This window comes from Acanthaster planci, linkage group LG04 (assembly GCF_054643075.1).
Source record: "Acanthaster planci isolate LZ-2023a linkage group LG04, COTS_SCS, whole genome shotgun sequence".
Taxonomy (NCBI): Eukaryota; Metazoa; Echinodermata; class Asteroidea; order Valvatida; family Acanthasteridae; genus Acanthaster; species Acanthaster planci.
In genome coordinates, this window is record NC_141780.1 from 13,904,807 (window position 1) to 13,925,515 (window position 20,709).

General features: G+C 42.2%; 2 protein-coding genes across 3 annotated transcripts; one reads left to right on the forward strand and one right to left on the reverse strand.

Moving 5' to 3' along the window:
- Positions 1 to 398: 398 nt before the first annotated feature.
- On the forward strand, positions 399 to 5,333 carry LOC147799407 (uncharacterized). The gene is made up of 3 exons (XM_087135964.1): positions 399 to 532; positions 3,618 to 3,790; positions 4,175 to 5,333. The coding sequence occupies exons 2-3, from the start codon at positions 3,644 to 3,646 to the stop codon at positions 4,328 to 4,330; spliced, it is 303 nt and encodes a 100-aa protein (XP_086992090.1). The 5' UTR covers positions 399 to 532; positions 3,618 to 3,643; the 3' UTR covers positions 4,331 to 5,333.
- Positions 4,346 to 19,870, reverse strand: LOC110985666 (inter-alpha-trypsin inhibitor heavy chain H3-like). Of its 2 annotated transcripts, none has more exons than XM_087135963.1 (14): positions 19,673 to 19,870; positions 18,829 to 19,000; positions 17,295 to 17,372; positions 16,544 to 16,719; positions 15,765 to 15,875; positions 15,093 to 15,231; positions 14,148 to 14,435; positions 13,389 to 13,674; positions 11,940 to 12,490; positions 11,110 to 11,380; positions 8,989 to 9,066; positions 8,223 to 8,366; positions 7,343 to 7,723; positions 4,346 to 7,228 (listed from the first exon to the last, which is right to left on the reverse strand). In XM_087135963.1, exons 2-14 carry the CDS (start codon positions 18,982 to 18,984, stop codon positions 7,008 to 7,010), a joined length of 2,880 nt encoding a protein of 959 aa, XP_086992089.1. In that variant the 5' UTR covers positions 18,985 to 19,000; positions 19,673 to 19,870; the 3' UTR covers positions 4,346 to 7,007. The 2 variants fall into 2 exon arrangements, with proteins under 2 accessions (XP_086992089.1, XP_086992088.1); XM_087135962.1 differs by lacking the exon at positions 19,673 to 19,870 and adding an exon at positions 19,257 to 19,404.
- Positions 19,871 to 20,709: the final 839 nt, after the last annotated feature.

The following is a 20,709-nucleotide window of genomic DNA, read 5'->3' on the forward strand; positions in this document are numbered from 1 at the left end:
ATTAATATCTCGGCCACAAACACGTCGTCTCACACTGTTGGAGTGACATATTTATTGACAGCATCATTTTGTGAATAATTCTTCTCCTCTGTCAAAGAAAAGAAAGGCCTTTTCCGCACAAAAATTAAGCTCACAGAACTTATTTTGTCCAACACTCAGTCACTGCAAAGATTTTAGCATTTTACATATATTTGCTCATCTTCCATGCTCCTATATTGCTTGAAAGTGTCCGGTAGAAATTTCTGGTGCTTTTCTTTCTAGAAAAGACGATTCTTGTTGGTTACAATTTTTTTAAAAATCGTGAGAACTTCCAATATTTAAAAAAATATCCATCATTTGAGAGCACTCTTCTGCAAGGCAGAGTAGGAAACTAAACTTTATTTTGAATTGGCCAGAGTTCTGTGAAAGCGCGAGTTAATCAAAGCGAGTTCATGTCATATCAGTTGGCTGTCTTCAATCGGTGCGTACCTGCGTTTGCCCGGTAGTTCGTCGGCTATCAACTCCTTGTTTGGGAAACCGGACCTAGTACTTGGTAAGTGCAAACCTTTTCAGTCATTGGATTATAAGAGAGATGAGGGCAATCTACGGTACCCTTTTTCAGAGACAACCCATGCTGTTAGGATTAGCTTTAAACAAAACCAAGAACATACCGGATGATGCAAATATGGTAAAGTAAACTTAACACTGAATAACTGCATGCTTTATTTAATCAAGTATGATGCAACGTACTATCAGATCCAGTAAAATATATACTTTTGATACATTCTAAAAAATTCTCAAGGATTTAAAATCTGCTACAGTAAATGGAATGCATCATTTAACAATTTAGTAGATTTCAATTAATCATCTTCTCTTTAGACATTGGAGTTTCCCTGTAAGCAAAAATCAGTAGGTTAACATATCTGACCCTGTCACGAGATTTTCAGAGCATGGTCTCTTCAGTTCAGCATTCGTTTCCAGTCCTAGTGAAACGCTTGACTCAGCCATTGCATGCTGGATGATATGGAGTACTAAACGAATTCAAAGTAATCTGCTGTTTTCTTTCGTCGACCTTGGGTTGAACTGAGAACCTTGGTCTGATAAGATCTCGGTCGGAATACCAACTCTGTGTGAAAACATCCCCCGTAACTTCAGCTATTCGTTTGGTTTCGATGCTAAGGGGATGACTTCGGGATATCGCGTTGCATAATCCACAATATTCAAAATGTATCGGTTTCCGTTTTCTGATGCGGGTTGGACAATGAATGGGTCAAATGATATCTATCACGACTCTTTGGAATGGAGAGTCTATTAACGGCATTCTTCCCAGTAAAACTTTACCAAATGTGCCTTTTGGTATTGTGCGTTGACAAATGTCACACGAACAGCAGAATCTAGAAACGTCTGCGTGTACCCCATGCCAGAAGAAGTTAGATACAAATAGAACTTTGTCATCAGTTTTGGTAGAACCTTGGTGACCCCTTATGTTGATTCATTGGCTATTTTCGTGACATTGTTACGGAATTCTAAAGGTATCAGAAGTTGGGTGCAAGGTTCTATCAAAGTCAATCTTAGGAGATTGAAACTCTCGATAAAGTCTTTTGGCCAGAAAATTTTATAAGTCGACCCGTTGCGAGTTATTCCGTGATCTAGATGCAAGGTCTCTGGCCTTCTTCAGTGAATGATCAGTCAACTGAGCTTTCTTAATGTGATCTGGATTTATCTCAGGCAGAACTGTGGGAACGTTAAGTTCTTTAAATGGTTTCTCACCGTGTTTGACCTCTGAGCGACATTTGTACCACATTCGTTTCAATGCGAAGCCTGCCACTGTTTAATATGGTTCTATATAGAGTATTGCTACTGTATAGGTTTATCTGCAGCGGTCCCCTGAACAAAACCTTTGGAAAAGGCAAAAAGTTTTGCAGGTTTGGTTGATAAGATTTTTGGGATCTAAATAAACCAATTTGAACGCATACGTCCAGGCACATATTTCCTCCCAATTTAATTGAGCGATAATAGAAAGGTGTTTACTTTATCCTTCAATTTCATCAGGAAGATTTTCAAATATGACTTACTGAAGCAATGGAAAATGAAACAGCCATTCAAGGGCGAGTCCAGGGGGGCAACTGGGGGCAGCCTCCCCCATAAAAACGAGAAAAAAGTATTTTTCCAATGAGAGAAAGGTAAGTGCTTGGTATGCACAATGCTTAGAAGAATGTAGCCTCATCCCTCAAAAGGGGCTGGGCCTACATGAAAAAAAATTCCTCCCTCAAAAACAAATAAATAAAATGCCCCCAAACAGAATGGAAATCGTTCTCAACCCGCCACAGCTGCTATTCCATTAATATTTCATTATCTGTTAACTGTTTTTAAGGCCGGACATTTCATGAATACGGATGGATATAAATCGAAGATGACACTAATAGTTTACGTTGCCTTTAAAGTTTAATACCCCTGGGCAGTAATTCTGCATTCGATTAAGGGCAATATCCTGCAGGTTGCAACACTTGCTGAGAAAAAGAATTGGACTTACAGGTGATTTTTCTGCCGTAAGTGTGAGCAATTGATCATATTAACACCCTTAACAGCAGATCACAGGCAACTATATTTTTTAAAATCTTAACACTGTGGTAAAATGCGCACTAGCGTGCAACGTTTGTGTGTGTATAGAAAAACCTAAGACGACGAATGCATGTGATTTGCGGCTGCATGACGAAAACTACAAATAATTCACGAATTGCACAAGAAAGATATAAATCGTGCTACGGCAGAATTTTGAGAAGCTTAATCTGAGATGAAGAGGGGTTTAAGATTGGATATTTATTTATTTCACAGGAGCTTTATTCAAGGACTATAATCGATCTATAATCGTTATGTAGATTTGCATGATAAATGAGTTGCTACAAAAAGTACTGCGGAGATGTAACCTATTTCCTACCTGGCAACATGTGCAACACAATATAACGACGATACCTCGTGGTTTCCCTGAAACAACCTTACCACTTTATGTCAGTATTTCTTTCTTCTAATTTGAGATCGAAATTCCTCTATTCCTTGACAAGTTTTTTCTGGGTTTTTCTCATTTTCAAACGCTCGTCACCTTCTTATTTGGCCAATTTGTAACTCTTTGTTGATTTCGCAAAACCTAAATCATTTTGCTTTCTAATCGCTAGAACTGCTCCAATTTCACATTGAATGCACAAGGTCCCAATCTGTATTGCCCGAAGCATACATTTCCAGTGCACCTGAAAATGCCAATGACAAAATCATCTTTTGAATTCTTTTGGCTCAATTATTTCTGAAGATAGGCTTGTCAGTTTGAAATTACCTGATTTCTCATCAAAATCTAGAGGCATTCACAATCCAGCTTTCAAGCCTATCAAATGAATTCAAAATTATTCCACCCTATAGGCTTAACACACAGGTCAACGATCAGCATTTTGCTATTAAACTTTTTTTTAATCTCACGTGTTTGGCGAATGCTTTCCCTTTATAATTTCAAGTGTATAGCATTTCAAGTATTTGCCAGAAAAAAGGTTTCCGACAATTATTTAATCGAAGCTCATCTAAATTAAGGCTTTCAAAATGAAATGCATCACTCTTAAGTGAAATTGTTTTATGGCATGTTGAAATTAAAGGATCAGTGTTGCTGTGTTCTACCACGATGTTACGGTCATCAGCGTTGTGCTTCGCCCTGCTTATTTTGGCGGGAGTCTGCGTCGTCTGCTCCTTGGCGCAATTTGATGAGGAGGAATTAATCAACTCCCAGTCATTACCTTTTGCACGGTTCGTGGCCCGCAGGGGGCGTAAGGTAAGCAAATGTAGGCGGATTTAGTTAAGAATAAGTGGATGGATCCTGATGTGTCGAGTCCAAAGTGAATTTTACTGCGATGAGGCAGTGTTGGATCGGAAGCTAACTAGATATTATACGTCGCATATTTTTTTTTTCATATTGACGGATGCTTTGAAAGTATTTACGGATATTTTGGTAATTTATGTCAAAAAGTACAAGACAAAACTTTGTACGGAATAAGATACGACCAGATGTTTTATATACATCGGGGAGACCAGTTTTACCTGGCTTTTTAGTTCCCGACATGTTCACAATGCGGAGGTTGTCTGAAATTCACTAGTCCAGATTTTTACCACAGCACATTCTACCAATGCTCTTGCCCACCCCTTTTTTTTTGTTCAGATCCGCCCGCAGTGCACTCCGCAAGGCGAAGCGTGTAAGCCGGCTTCAACCATTTGCTGTGGCAGCATGGGTTGCTACAACTACCAGGGAACACAATGTTATTACCCAAACGGGAGCTGCATCTGTCGCAACCCCCAATACTACTTAGACTGGTGAACCGTAAAGTACAAGTAAAGTAGAAGATGTTTCAGTTTATTGAACTTCTCTGTCAGCAATGCTGTTACTAAATTCAACAAAACTAAAGATTCACCACAAGAAATGCATTTGGGGGAAAATGTCGAACACATAACCTGGATATACTTTATAAGATATAGGCACCGTCCAGAAACTGGTCCGCAAACTGTATTCTAACAAAATGTGGCTATTTCCACATTGTGTTAATAGGCCAGATGATGTTTACAAACTCAATGTTTAACCATTTGTCCGCATACTTTGAAATTTTTAATTCCAAGTCTGGATTCTTTTAGGTTTATGAGGAATAACCATTCTTGGCCCATTAAAGCTTCCTGATAGGAGCCCCAGGCATGTGCTTTGATGTACAGTAGTGCAACCACCTGCCTCTCTTTTCAACCCCCTAAAACAATCACTAAAGGCGATCAATTTAACTGGAGATACTTAGATTGTGTTGCTTTCCTTCTGGCTAAATATTCCATTAAAATACAATACTTTTATTCCACTTTGGGAAGTCTTGCAAAAACCGTACATATCCATAGATAAGTTGAATAGGCTTCGCTTATCCAGGACGGCGTGGGAAAAAATGGATGCATTTACCGCCTTTCTGCGTTGCCGCTTTTTCAATTTCACCGACGGTTTGAAGGACGGAGTACCGCCATCTCTATGACTCGTAAATAATCCATTAATGGGGGTTCCAGTTTACATTGAGAAGCAATCATCAGGTAATATATTATTTACACTATGTGCAATTCACTTCCTTATTATTCTTGTCGGCACTAGAGCTCCAAGCGATGGTAGGTCGAGCTTTAAACAGAAAATTTGAGATAAAACGAGACTAGAAAACTAGACTTCTGGGTGTACTAGTAACTGAGAAAGCTTCGCTACGTTGATCATAACATCGGTTGCTTTGTAGATTTTTTCTTTTGTTTTTGTAAAATGGTTTCAGACATTCAAATAAAACTGATGGAAATTCTGAAGAAATGAATGAACCATGCTTCCACTGTTATCAATGCGTCTCATCTCGTATACTAAGTCTCTCATACTATTGAAATGTTAGGGTACAGATTTCCATTTTGCATAAGCGGGAAACTGGAGCAAAGGGGGGTTTGTACAAAAGTGATGTCAAATGTGCCATGACACAAATGTGAAACAAGACAGACGGATTAAACAGGCGTATATCGGCCATTCATTGCTCAGGAGTACAACTTCATTGCCCAAGCCCAACCTGGTTTGTGACCCTTGCAATTCTGATTATTTCAGAACTATTTAACGAAAGTGCTTCATTACAAGAACTGGAGCCCAGTGGAATAGTTACACTCTATGCATTTCATCTTTTGACGGATGGAATTACTGTTTCTATCGCATATAGGCCTATTGCAGTGTTCCACTGATTTAATCCTGAATCTTTTCAGACCTGTAAAAATCCGAATGATTACCCGCTATTACTTATTTTGTTTGAAAATTTCCGGTGGTGAGTCACGAATACTATGACTGCCATTTAGATTGATGGAATGCTGGTCAATCCATTTTAACTATCTGCCCATACGTTCCATTTCTGTCCATGAAGTCGCTCTTGCACCATGCAACCACCCATATTTTTCCAAGCAGATTAAGTGTACGATTTGTGCAGTTATTTAAGAAAAATAGCATTACACGCTCACATAATTATGTTAAAGGGACATTGCTTGGGATACAATAACCATACAAAGCAATGACTAAAACACCCATTTCTTTCGGGCCGCATACGTATCCCATAGGCGTACCATTTTCTTTCGAATAGTCCTTTCATGACCACTGGTCCATGATCAATCATTGTAGCGTACACGATCAATGTCACGTGATCAAAGTGCTCCTGGGCAAAGTGTTTCCAGGCACCTAAACTAAAGCTCCGTTTACAGAACTAAGCACCATACTAAATACGATATAGGAATATGGTGTATAAATTCGTGGACATATGGGATCCTGATTCATGCCTGCAGTATAAGAGTGACAATGGTGGATCTTGCTTGGGAACAATGATTCTAAATATGCATGTACCAATATTTTGATTCAACAATCTTGCAAAAATGCTACTTAAAACATGTCTACTTATTTTTTTTATTGTTTATTCAAATTTAGCCATTCTGAAGTGAATGGTATTTGAAAAAATCGACAAAGTATTAAAGCAGCAACGAATATAAAACACATTAAGCCTTCACAAAGTAGACATAAAAATATAAGCTGGCATGTTAGCAATTTCAAGGCATTGGTATTTCACCGACACTATATTTATATATGAACACGATTAAAAAATACTCAATAGTCTGATGAAATTGTTGAAATTGATTTTATCAATATACATATTTCGTAACAAAAATGTGCTGATCAGTGCCTTATAAATTTATAAAATTACTGACAATTTTTGCGATTCTAATTTCACTTTAATTACTTAAAAGTTTGTTTTGAAAAATTCAAATTATTTACTTGGAAAATTTTGGTGTTTTAAACAAAGAATTGAGTAATACTAGTTTATTAAAAATTTGTGTAAAGTCGTTCATCAAGAAATAAATTCTCTACGACTGGATTATGCGCCCTAAAAATTTTCGCACCAGTAAATGACTTGATTCAACATTCGATTTCAGTCATATTGGCACGTGACGATGACCTCACACTTTGTCTATTAAGCCTCAACTAAGTAGTCCGTGTAGGTACCATCGATGACCCCTTCGGCGTTGTTCCCGGCATACCAGCACTGCTCCATCTTACCTGTCAGCCGGTCAAGCTTCTCCGATCGGATGACCTCGACGCGTCGACTGCGAACCCGGATGTAACTTTTGACCTCGTCGCCGTCAACTGTTGCCGATTTCCGCTCCAGGTGTATCTTCTTTCGCTGGAACTGACCTGAAAAGAAGACAAGCATTTTCGAGCAAAATGTATATTATTTTCTTCCTTAACCTTTCATCGCATAGTACTTCAAACATCAACACGAGTCGCACTGTTTTGTTATCGACTTACCGATGATACCATGCACTTGGTGAGAAAAGCCTTCACCCTCCACGACGTACAGGCCAAAGAAGTCCACCTTGCCCACGTGGTGACGGGCTACGTTGTGCCTCATCACGACCAGTTCCACTCCGCTCTTAGGCCGTAAGAGAAGGTACTTGCCTTCCCACACTGAGACGCCCACCCCGCCCTCCAGCTCTGCCTCCCAGTTGGTGTCCCACGTTATGGACAGCTCTGGCCCGAGACTCACGCCTGTAGCGCTGATCAGGATTTGCTGACTTCCGCCGAGTGTGATCGTCAGACGGTCAAAGATCGTCGGGGCAGGTGTGTCAGTAGACTGCGCTTCCTGCTGATGAAGACGTATGCTTGATATGTGACCGTCCGCGTAGATTCCTAAAATGGGTACACAAAATTGAGGATAAAATACAGGACGAGCGAGCATGTCACTGTCTCAACTGTCTAAAGCGCCCTGCCATCCTCACAAAGCACATTAATCAATAGCTCCACACCAACTAACTCCGACATTATTGTTTCTTTTGTTTTCTGTTTGTTTTGTTTTTTCGAAGCTTTTTTTTGGGGGGGGGTTGGAGTTTGGGGCTTTTTGCTGAACTTGTCTGGGTCCCTGCCTTTGTTCTCTCATATTTGATTAAATACTCTCCTCCAATATTTATCAAACTCATTTAGGTTTCCCCATTGACGTCGTTATTTGCTTTGTTTACTTGTTGATCAATTAATAGGTATTGGGAAAATTTTATTCATTTGCATTTACGGATTAATTGCAATGCCCGCGTCTGATCTCTAATAGTTAACTTGATGGTCAAGTCCATCTTTAGAGGGTATGGACCTGTCCAAGTGCAAGATGTCAGAGCTTCTTTTTCTCCCTAAATCTTACCGAGCACTGGATCTGCTATCAGACTGAAGACGTTGCCGGGTTTTCCCATGATGTTGAAGCAGACCGTGACGTTACCCCGTGGGGAACGGATCATGAAATGCGGGTCGCTGTCCACTGAGCCACCCGCAGGAACAGGAAAGGATGCTGCAAGCCAATGTTAGCATAACGGTGAAAGAGGTTGGATGGTTGACTTTTCCTGGAAAGTCGACTACGTACAACAACCTTGTGAAACTTTGAGGAAGTGAAGATGGTTCTAGCCTTCAGTCATGGGCTTCGGGGGGGAGGAGTGCTCGCCCCCTTCCTTGGAGGAAGGAGAAGAGGCGATGAAAGTCAATAGCTTCCATAACTGCGTCGGAATCGATTGCTTGTCAAAGCATTGAATACCTTGCCACCCCTGAAATGGGCAACGCCCCCTTCGTGCCGGGCGACGTCTAGGCTTCCAGCTAGGTTTGTATAAATAGTGGGTGCAATACCTATTGTACTCACTAAAACGCTGGGTTGTTGCATTGGTGTTTGTAAACAGGAAGTAGCCAAGAGTCAGAGCGTCTTAAGCCCCACGCCAACCTCACGAATAATCCAGCACTGACATTTTTAAAGCCCACAAAAATCTTGAAATTCTGATATAATTATTAGCAAGCATTTTACATTTACACTATCTTTACGTAAATTTTTAATTTCTAACTCTGAGATGAGGATTTCGAGGACAGGAAGGGGGGCCCACTTTACACCGACGATACAAAACCGGCACACTGCTGAATATACTCACGAGGGTACCGGTGGGACGGCCCTGAAGGACCAGCAACGGGGCCGGCTGATCCACCACGTGCAACACCGCCTGGAATATCTGGAGATCAAACCAACCGAAATATGCCGATATTGAACAACGCAAACTTGAATCCGCAATATTGAATGGTCGATCCATGGCAACGCACAGTGTTACTTGTTTGTATACAATAGCTGCATAAATCTCCGTCATCTGACGGGTGGATTTTTTATCACGTGTCAATGAATTATTCATTCTGTTCAGTGGTACACGGAAGATTCGCCATAATAGAGAGATGGAAAGAAGGTCAAAACAGAAATTGCGGTAGGTCCTTTTATGGAATTCTGTCGTGCCAGTATCACTGAGATGTCCATTCTTGTCAAGGTATCACCTTAACACTCAGCAGGTCAATAGAGCAAATATTCATGAAGTGCATGATCTGTTTCAGTTTTTTTACTGCCATTTCAGCTGGGAGAGCTTAATATACAGTCCGTCACGAAACAGTCGTTGTGCAGCGAGCCCGGAAAACGAAAGCAAAAAAGTGGACTCGCGCACTGGTAAACGTACCGCCGGTAACTATTTGAATCATCATGAATTCAGAAATGTTTGAAGGCTAGACAAACTTTTTTCTGGTTCAGCTGAAGTATAAAGAACCGCTGAGTGTTAATTTGAATACTCCGACAGGTAAGGAACATATTTAGTGTTACTGGTATAAGTCGTAGGAGAGCATGTTAAAACCGTAACGTCAAGAAAAGTTGTATAATTTTAGTGACCTATCAAAGTAAATTAAAGATGGCAACAGGTGAAAAGGCTTGCGGTAGCACCATGCGAAGGAATATATCTCTCTTATGAGTATGTGTGGTTCTGAAAAGAACCGGGAGTATGCTCAACGTCTTGGAGTGTGTGCTCAGTCCGTCGTTAGAAGACTGAAGAGATGCTGAAGATGGAGCCGTATATATATATATAGGGTGGCTGGATGCAGCAGGGTGTGACGAGGATGCTAATGGTGGGCGCTCATGCGGGATGGGGTCCTGCAGGTCAGTGAGGCGTGTCAGTTGGGCATAGGTAGAGGCGGGTTGAGGGCCGAGGGTATAGGAGACCCATAGGCGGGGTGGGGGTGTCCTAGGGTATAGGGAACCCATTGGACTGGGAGGTGAGCAGGGGTTGCCAGATGTCACTGATGGAAAAACCAATGTCTTGGGGAACGGTGTCGTGCTTGAGGATCTCCAAGGCTTCTCTGATGCGTCTTGGGTACCAGTTCACGATGTTAGTGGTGAGGTGCGCTTGGTCCCAGTGGGTGCGGTGGTCTTCAGAGTGGGCATGCTTGACTATCGCCAACTTCTTGTATATAGTCTTCCTTCCTTCCTGGGCTTGGTGTTCTTTGAGACTGGTTGGGAGGTCCCTACCAGTCGCGCCAATATACACTTTGCCGCATTAGAAAGGGATCTTGTACACCCATGGTCGGTGGTGCGGATCTTGTCGGTCCTTGTGGGATGTCAGCATGCCGCGGATCTTGAGAGGAGCTGTGTGGAACACTTTGATGCCGTTCTTGTTCGGGATATGCTGGATGTGGTGGGAAGTACAACCGAGGTAGGGGAGGGTAACAGAACTAGGGGCCTTATCTAAGTGGCCTTGGGTATAGGAGACCCTTCGGCCGGGAGGGGATTTTGGTCTTGGGGCTTGAGTCTTGATCTGCTGGGGCTTGTCGCCGTTGCGTTGAAGTGCCGTGGAGGTGGGGTGCAGTTCTTCGGTGAAGTGTGCCTCGTCGCAGATGTTGCAAGCTCTGCGAAAAAGGGCTCGGTCGACAGATGACTTGCGGTGCTACCGCAAGCCTTTCCACCTGTTGCTGACCTTCAGCATGAATAGCCTGAAATTCCATCTAAATTAAAGATACATTGCATGACACCAACAAATTGTAAAATAGCCCCCCGTTTTTAGTCTGTTTCCCTTAGTGGTGAAGATGTTAGGCGAGCTTGAAACAAACACAACAAAGTGTGAACACCAGTCCAGGATCTAAAGTAGGGCATGGGATATGAGACATTCCCTGGCCGACTTTTTCTCAATTTTACTGCTCCATCAAAGCCTGACTGGAAACCTGACTTAATCGCAGAAGCATATACTTACATCCACTTTCGGGTAAGTTATCCTCTTCGGGCGGTTCTGCTTCATCAACGACGGGCTCATCGTCCGGTTTTACAACCACAAGGGAGGTCAGTGGGGTGACGAAATGGTACTTGAGAGACAGCTCTAGCGCCCTCTCCGTCAAGGCCTGCTTTTCTTGTCGGTCTAAAGCTGCAATGCGCTTACGAAGGAGTTCCTTGATAGTGAGGAAGGCCCACAGGCGTTGGGCGAAGTCATCCACGGCATGGGGGTCGATGACGACGTCAGTCGTCTCCTAAGGGGGCGCAAAAGAGGCAAACTTAAATTTAGAAGCAAATACATTCATTTCGTCGGGAAATTGGCGGAAGCACACGTATCAGACTTTGGCATAAAAAGAACTACCGGTACCCAAGATCAAAAACAACACAGTTAAGAATCTGGTCTAAATCGTTACTGTGCTTTTGTAGACGCCCTTTTGTTTTCAGAAATGCTGCGTTGAACAGTGTTCTTAGCCTCGGACCATCGTCTTCTATGCAAATCTTGACTTCTTTTCTCTTGCAGTCTGAGGTGGTCCATGGAGCACTCTATTCCCTCGAGGCGGAAAAATCCGTTTTATAACACCTCTCTCATAGTTTCTGCTTGACTTTTATCAGCGATGTTTGATTAATTTGATATAAATACCTGTGATATGGTACGTCTATTTGAATAACAAAGTTATTAGAATGTGCACTACTCCAACGATTCTCTCGGTCGGTCGAATCAATTTCGAAACCGTTCATTACTGACCAAACAGACCACAGTTTTTAAAGGTTGGAGCAATAGAAAATATAAGATACTTCTTATTTTACTATTACCTTTATGTTAACTGTCATCTCCAGTTTAATTTCCGTGTCTTGTGTCTCGGCAGTCACCACGCACATTAAGTTGTCGGGAAGAGTCTTGTTGACTGCCAGCTGGCCAGCCACAACCAACTCGGTCCCTTCAAAATATGTCGGGAACAGAGTCTCGGAGATGCTGTTGGTCTCCAGCATATCTGGGGGGTATTTGATGTGCACGTTAACTAGCAGCGGAGTGGCCACCTCATCGAAGAATCCCACCAGCTGCAGCCCAGCATCCGAGTCTTCATAGATCTTGCGTGCCAGGCCCTTGTTCTGCAGGGCGAGCTGCTCCAGGAACGGATAGCGCACGCCCTCACCGAAGCCCAAACAGAAGAGGGAGAATCTCCCCTCCAGCCGGCGCCGAATGTCGGTCTTGATGCCCTCCGTGTCGGAAATTTGTCCGGTGTTCGGCATGCCATCCGTTAGCATGATGATAAGGTAGAATGTACCAACTGTGGAGATAGCATTCTCTTTCGCTTCTTCTAACATGCCAATAGCATCGACAAGGCCCTGGTGGAGGTTCGTAGCTGTAATTAAGAAATTCACGACAACTTCAAAGGGTTGGGAACTCTTGCCTTTCAGGAATGCACAGAAAACAAAACTTTAAACTGGCAGCCTGACAAGATAACACACATGCTTTATGGCCTGTTTCAGATGCATGGTCAGCCTTTCACAAGTTAAAGGCCGGTTCATACCTCAGACGAATGCGAAAGCGAAGTCACGACAACTTTGCAGTGAAATTTCCCTCGAGTTGAAATGAGCTTTATTTTTACAAATTCGCAACGCGGATATTTGATCTGACGTCCCAAATTCAGTTCTCTTGCGCTTTCACGCGAAGTACGAACCGGCCTTTACTCCTTTCATTTTGGACATCTTTTCAGTTTTAAAGCACATTAATCTTTTTTGTTTTCTATGAATCCTGGTCACCACAGCATTTTTTTCAGTGAGAAGTACCACAGTTGCATTTGCTGCGTATATCTGGGTTGTGGACAGACAAGTTTCTTGTTTCTTTATAAGCACAAAAGATGGAAATCGTACAAGTCCCGCCGTTATGAAGTGCCTGCAGAGGTTTTTTCTAAACCCAAGATAGAGACGCCATAGTATCGCTTGCTGCAAGTTGCCCTGAACTGCAACTGCTACGCTGTTCTCAGTCAAATTACAGCAAGTCCGAAGACCTCATTTCTGTGAGATCAACGGAGACCCGATCCTACAAGGTAAGTCTTCGGCCTATTAATTTTGAAATTTGTTCTATTTTGCAATAAAAATAGAGCTCTTTGTTTTAGTGCCTCACTCAGGTCGCCATCCTGACGACAATATACGTAGTGCGCGTGATATTGGTAAGGGTTCATATTGATTTTACACTGTTCAACTCTTGCAGCTTATAGGTTCCGACGAAATGTTACGAATAAAAACCATGATGCGAACCTCCTGCATCTTGCAAGTCTCGTATGTAGCCTCTGGCATCAGCGACATTCTCTTGGTTGGCAGGGACTAGACTGGGCCTCCAGCTCTGGGTGGAGCTCTCAAATGTGACGATTGCGAAGGCGTCCTTCTCTCGAAGGTCAGACAGAATGGTGTCCATCGCCTCTTTTGTTTGCTGCATCTTCCTTCCACCCATCGACCCGCTCCTGTCCAAGACAAATACGACGTTCTTCTGTGTGGGCCGGAACCCAGCCGGCGAAAAGTGGTGCACGAAATAGCCGTTGACAATCTGGTGCAAACGGAATATCGACAGGGGAAGAGTGTTATCGTCAAAATGTTTCCATTGTGCTAACTATTTCAAGTTGAGAGAGTAGGGATGGGAACTTTGGGAATTTCCCCTTTTTGTCACATGCGCCTTAAATATTTATTGGCTCTTATTTTGACATTGTCACAACAAATTTTCGTCATAATTGGGTGTGGCTATACTGAGCGGGAAACATTTCAAATTATTTCAACTTTAGTCTGGATTTTAGATTTTTTTCATCCCAAATAATCCCTGATACAAAACTAAAGCACATAATACTTCGCTCACCTAAACAGCCAAGGTTCTTTTCTGAAAGATGTTAAGTCTTACTTATGTCCCCGGCCTATTACATGTACATCCAAAAATCTGAATCCAGTATTATGGACAACAATACATTACAAATCTGATTTCGTCTTTAAAATGCAGCCCATTCTCGTAGGTGTAATCCTTGCACGCACCTGAATTTCCCCGGCATTTTGCCCATGAATGACGTCATACTGCGCAACAAACTTCCCCAGGTTCCCAGCCTCAGACAATGCCTCTTGTTCTTCCTTTTTCGGGTGGAACTGTACTGTGGCTTTCGAGCGAGTCAGGTGCTTGACCTCCGCCCACGAAGGGCGCAAGACATCTACTTCCCTCCTGATGCTGGACGAGAGTTGAGGGCGCTCCACAAACTGGTCCAGTTTGTTTTCGTCGAGGCCTTGGGGTTCGTTGATGTGCATAACCACCATAAGGTGATCCACGGCCTGCAATGCATACATAGTTGTCATTATTTCAAGCAGTAAGTCCCGAGTGCTGTTCCGCTCAGTACAGGTTTTCATTTAACTTTTTTGTTTTGATGGAAAAATGACTATCGCAGTAATGGTTCTTGTACAGGTAATAGAGTTTAAACCACGCTCGCAAAATGCTGCTACTACATACACTGTGTATATGATCCAAAAGAACTGTAGAACGTTCTCATTATTTCCAAATTTCTCAGGTTTCTTTCAACTTTAATTTAAAAAAGATTAAAAAAAAAACAAATATATCGAAATAATTACAACACTTAAGGCTTTCACGTTTGGATTACACTCCGTTACATCAAAGGTTTATCTTTTTTTCTTTGTTGTTTGTTTGTTTGTTTGTTTGTTGGGGGGGTGTTTGTTTGTTTGAGTTTTTTGTCCCCTCAATGCTACAAAAGCTAGGAATTGTTCCGGATAGAAAAAGTACTGAACTCATATTAATGGTGATGATGATTGATCTTTTCTTTGGGGTACCTATGTTATGATGAGGGACAGACAGGGATAAAATGATGCCCGCCCTGCGAAACTAGGGAAGAGGTACCATTGTTAGTTGGGGAAATAACACAGCGTGAGGTACTGAAAAAGTTTACAATTAAGGAGTGTCGTTTAGTTTATACCAACTTGTCTGGGAGATATGGCAACTGCGTTCTCAAAGACACCGTCCTTTCGCTTCAGGAGCTCTTCGTACGTCATATTAAAAGACAGCTCGCTCTCTGCGGCTACATTGATGGATATCGTGAAGAAATTCTTCTTCTCTGACCTTAGGAGAAGATTAAACTTTTGAGACTTAGGACTGTCATCCCCTCGAATAAGAACACAGTTTTGAATTAAACGAGTGGTAATTTTTATTCCACTAAGATCCTCAGCATAGGCTAGTCTCTCTGGCTATATGGTACATGTACATCTTTTCAAAACATCAAAGCGAAGAACCAAACATGCATCATCCTGAGATTTTCTTATAACTTCAACAAATATATATCGTCAATGATCTCCACACTAGTCGTCACTGTAGCTTATAGTAAAATGACCTTGGGAGACAAAAATCTGTGACTGTCTTTCAACAATAAGCCCATTAGAAGCATAGCGGACACAATCGGAGGGCACAATGTGGTTTGGGGAAAAACTTTTGTGTTTACTCCAAATTTACTCACTTCAAAAGCGCCCTCCTATTATGTCTGCCATGCTTCTAAAAGGCTGATGTTTTTTCTTTCGGACAACAAAAGCGTCTGATATAAGCAGCAGGGATTTCTTGGACTGGGTGATCGATACTCCTCCCGTTTAACAAATACTCACGTTTGCTTGACTTGGCCAGCAGTTTGTCCCTGCTGTTTGGCGTGTTCGTAAGTCCTCTGGGCTTTCTGTTTCTCGTCAACTATAGAGTAGTAAATTTGGCCCTCAGTTTCGCTGTGGAATTAAACCCATCAGAACTGTATCACTTATCATGCTATGTATACCAATTAATTAGTTCCAAAGTAATGTTAGAAATCAGCATTGATCACTCCTATAACTACTTCCTAGGAATTCCTCCTTTATTCTAAGTTGCCCCTAATATTTGTAAACAAAAAAAATACAACTTAAAATTCTTTACAATTTAGTTGAATGGCTAAGGGTGTCACTATGAATATACTCATGCCGTTTCCTCATTATGTCTCGTTCTTGAAGCAGAATTTTAATATTCTCGGCATCGTCTCTGCAACCATCTATCACATAGATGTGTTCTGCGCAAAAAAAGCCTCCTCCAGTTGACTTCAAATCATGAAAATCGATGTCGCTATAATAGAGCTGATATACTGAGCCGAACTTTCTTTAGCCAGGAGCCAAGTTGAAGTCTAAAGCCCCATACGGAACGAAGCCGAGGTTTGGAAAATGTGGTGAGTACAAAGTAACAATACCGTTTTTGAGCCGTGAACTCCAGCAAAAGACGTTCACCCCAACTTTCACCTCCACGAAACCCAACATAAGTGTTAACGGCATGCAGGACAAGTTGGCCCGACACCAGTGGTTACAGCCCGTACTCGTGTATCGGTCACTGGCAAGACTGCTTTGAAAGCTGAGTAAGAGAGTGAACTTACATCAGAAAGCCCGAGATAAACGCTTCCTTAGGCAGCTCCATTTTGAAATTAGCTTCCAGGCTCTGATTGGTTGGGTTGACCAGGTGACTCGTGACCACGGTCTTGGCGTAGCGGGCCGTCACGAGTGACGTCACACGGAGACTGCGTATTCGTACAGGGTCGGGAGTTTCAACCACCTATGTGTGTGTATATACGTGTTCAGAAATATTTTGGTTTGGAATGACAGGGCAAAGTGCAAAACAGTTAAGGACTATAGGCCACTCAACAACGTGCTGCTGCCAAATGGGGGTTTAATGAGTCCACAGTATCAGATCATTTCAACTTAATTGTATTCAAAATTTCAAATTTTACAATAACAAGAAAGGGCAAGCGGAAAAAAATTGCGCTACTGTCTAATTTGACATACACTTTGTCAACTGAACGTTGCATTTCGGATCGTGACTTGGACGTGGCAGCGAGGCAAGGGGTGTCAGCACCGTGACGCTTTGCTGTGTATGGTCACCAGTTGGCGTACCGCCGTCTGGTTCTACACAGATGAGCTTTTCCTCCTTAAATGAACGCGAAAGCTGTAATACAGATTACAAACCGTTCACCTTCAAACTGACACGCATCTTTGTGTACATTTTACCTTCACATTCATGGCAACAGCGCACTTTATTCCAAGTCCAAGATAACACTATACATAGTGAAAACTGAACTCCAAACATTTAGATAAGCTGTCTTTCAACTCATTAAAGAGCCAATCACTTACGGTATCTTGTCTGTCCCAAGGAAAACCATCACCAGACCCGGCCATACCGCTCCCGCTGAAAGCGGCCCTCTCTTCCCGCTATTAAACATGATCAGAGAGAAGTGGAAATCGTTATGTGTTTATCAACCTGGATAATTTGTCATTTCGACTGTGACGAGTTGCAAAGAACCACAAGATATCTTTGGCAAACCAGCTTGCAAATAGATGAAGAGAGAGGTCTATAGGCATACCTTTGTGTACGTGTCTGTATATTTTGAGGGAAGAAGCATGACCTTTCCCTGTATTCGTCAAATGCAGAGCCTAACAAGCCTGTACCGTCAGACACAGAGTTTGACTCATTGCACTGATTTACATACCCATCTAGCATGCTCTAAGTCTCTGAGCAATTCTGCACAGGCAGTTCCAGGAGATATAATGGGCCATATCTCCTTCCCTGCATTTTGGGTTTTTTTTTTGAACGATTTTATCCTCAGCACCCCCAATGAAGGTCCCTTCAAAACTCTATGATTCTGCATCCTCTCATGTGTATTCCTGAAGAAAACCAAATCCGCAATGGTTAAGAAAAAACGGTGGCATCTACCGTGAGCGTTACACTTTTTCTGCGAAAAAAATGTAGTGAGAACGAGACATCCGTGTCACATCACATGAAAAAAAGTGACTTGTTTCCGAGCTTGGCCGAGATAGCCGGCCTCATGTTACATGTCGTTATTGCTCAATGCAGTGTGCAGTTCAAGGTCAGTGCGCATGCGTGACACTTCATAGGCCCGAGGTTGTAACTGCCAATGTTCATTTTGTAAGACTATGAGACCTGCAGCAGCACGTACCCATGTCAGCAGTGTTTATTTGTCCTTGAAATGCACCCTGTTTCCCGTTCACCTTGTTTGTTTTGGTTTTGAGTGCCGGTTTTCTAGGATTTTTGCGACTTTTGTGAGTGAACTATAGGCAGATGACAGTAAAGATTTATTACTTTCAACTTTCCAACATAACGAAGCCAACCGTTGTCACATACCATTGGTAGTCCCCGAGAACGTTGCCTTTAACTGTGGATGCACGATGACCCACAAACTTTTAATAACAAACGATGACCCAAGAACAAGATATTGAAAAAAAAAAATTGAAAGTAAAATGTGTGAGAACGGTATTAGAAGAGTGCGCCTGCACCGGTATGGTTTTCACCAACTAAAACTTTAATGGCAACATTTTCCGAGGGAGTTTTCCCGAGAACAGTGTCTCAATTGAGTTACATCACGGCAACGACGCCATCACTTGTCCGGAAAAATCTTGGTTAATTTTCAAAGTTTCAAAAGTACACTTTTCAACAAATTTAACTCCAAAAGGGATATCGAAACATTTCCATTATAGAAGAGTATAAAGACGCAAAAATGGGCCAACAAAGAAAACTTCATTGTACGGATTATTAAAGCTTTCGAATTTGTCGCTCTTAAATTCGAGAGGGTAAAACAGTTACCCAAAAGTTTTATTTTAACATACCTTCCAAATGCCAAGAAAATGTTTGTCGTCACCTTACACTTACCTCGAAAACCATGAGATCATCCACGATTAGGAATGTTTCAGCTTGGCTGTCAATATCTGCCTGGCGCCCGGGGGCAGCCTCACCAGAGCCGACGAAGATGCACGCAGTGAAGACACCAAACAGGATTGCCGAGAGAACATCTTCAAGGCGATGCATGGTTGCACTTCTAAAGCTGGTTTGTACAATTTTAGGCAGCAAACAGAATCAGACAGATCGCACACTTCAAATCCAATGAATGCTAATAATGGCAATTAACCTGTATATTAGTAGACCTATATACGTGGCAACTGCTGCTGTTTGAAAGTCCGAAGTTGAACACCCATCAGGGCTACTAGATTGCTCCCAATCTTGTTTACGAGAATTAGTTATCTCCCTCCTAATTAGCAACTAGGTCCCTGCAGAAGGATACAATGAACAAACAAACCTACCGAATAGGTGAATAAACGGACCTCAGTGATCTTGGTTTTTGGCTTAAGGTCCACTTCCCGCTGAATTTTTGACCAATTTAGCAGGTCGACTGTTTGCACTACCTTTTTTATAGCAGTTACTCTAAGCTACATTTTCTATGAAGTCTAATGAAATCGGAGGACAGTTACCAAGCAACCTTGATCTACTTCCTTGAAAGCCTCCCGTCGAGTCCAAAGATATTAGTTGTTTCCGGTTTAGTTTCGGCGAAAATTGGGCCTGGAGTGATGTTCGCACAGACTTTGGTGTAGGTTTGCAAAAAGTTTTTCCCCAACAGCTGCCCACAAAAAGCGGACACAGAGAGTCGGATGTGGTGCAGCTTGGGGGGTGTTGAATATCTTTCACACGGACAGCAAGTTCAAACCACAATGCAGCTTACCATGATTAGTTGCCTTGGCGTTTGTGACTCATAATAGAGAGATCCCATTTCTAGTTTTACTGAGAAAAATTCCGGATGCGAGTGTAGGGGTGGTTGACTTGCACTGTTGATGGATGAGAACTTTCAAGATGTATTTTGGCGTTTTATTAATGACAGCGCTTAGACAGCCGGTTTGTCGTTTGCTCAGCAGGTAGTAAAATCTGCTGGATCGATAGTGAGGGGTCGATCTCTGTTTTGTTTACATTGCTTCCACTGTATTTCCTAATAGCGCCCTCCTTTGACCGGTAATCTGATAATCGTGCTTTACACTCATCCTTAGACAGTGGATTTCTCACATTAAATTTGTGCATCGTTTTCCCACATTTTCAGGGCACAAATTGTCCTCTCGCTCCTTGCTAAATGTATATAGCACCTAGTGAAGCATTGCCTGTAAGTGAAGCATTGCCTGTAATTCCAGTTTTATTCCTTATCAAGAGGTATTTCAAGTAGAGGCCTTTATAACATGCGGTTTTAATGTCAAGTTTACCTTGTTTACACATGTATATACCCACATGTTGACATGTTGTATAAGGATGCAACAACATATAACACACCAAGCGATCCACGTGTTCATGGGGATGTGTGTGGCTATTTTCTTTACTTATAGTCCTGTTAAATAGACATATTTAGGGATCTGTGAGCTCAGTATTTACATGTACTCGTTCGACCAGTTATTAGCATGAATCTCAGTGTATTTTGAGACCAGAGACTCATACATGTGTAGTGTTTGTGTAGTAATACTGTAGTACAAGTATTCATAGCTTGTCTTTTCTCTGTTACTACGCAGTTTTACTCCTGTCAAATCTTGAAAGTATACTCGGGAAGCAGGACGAGGGCTTGATAATTTTTATTAGGCACGGTTGGGACTGTGCCTAGGGCCTAGACAAATCTTATCTCTGAAACCTTTTCTGAAACTTAATCCGCCAACCCACCCATCTCAGCCAATCCAGATCCAACTTATTGGTGGGCCTAATGTTTTTGTTCCTTTCTTTTGTTTT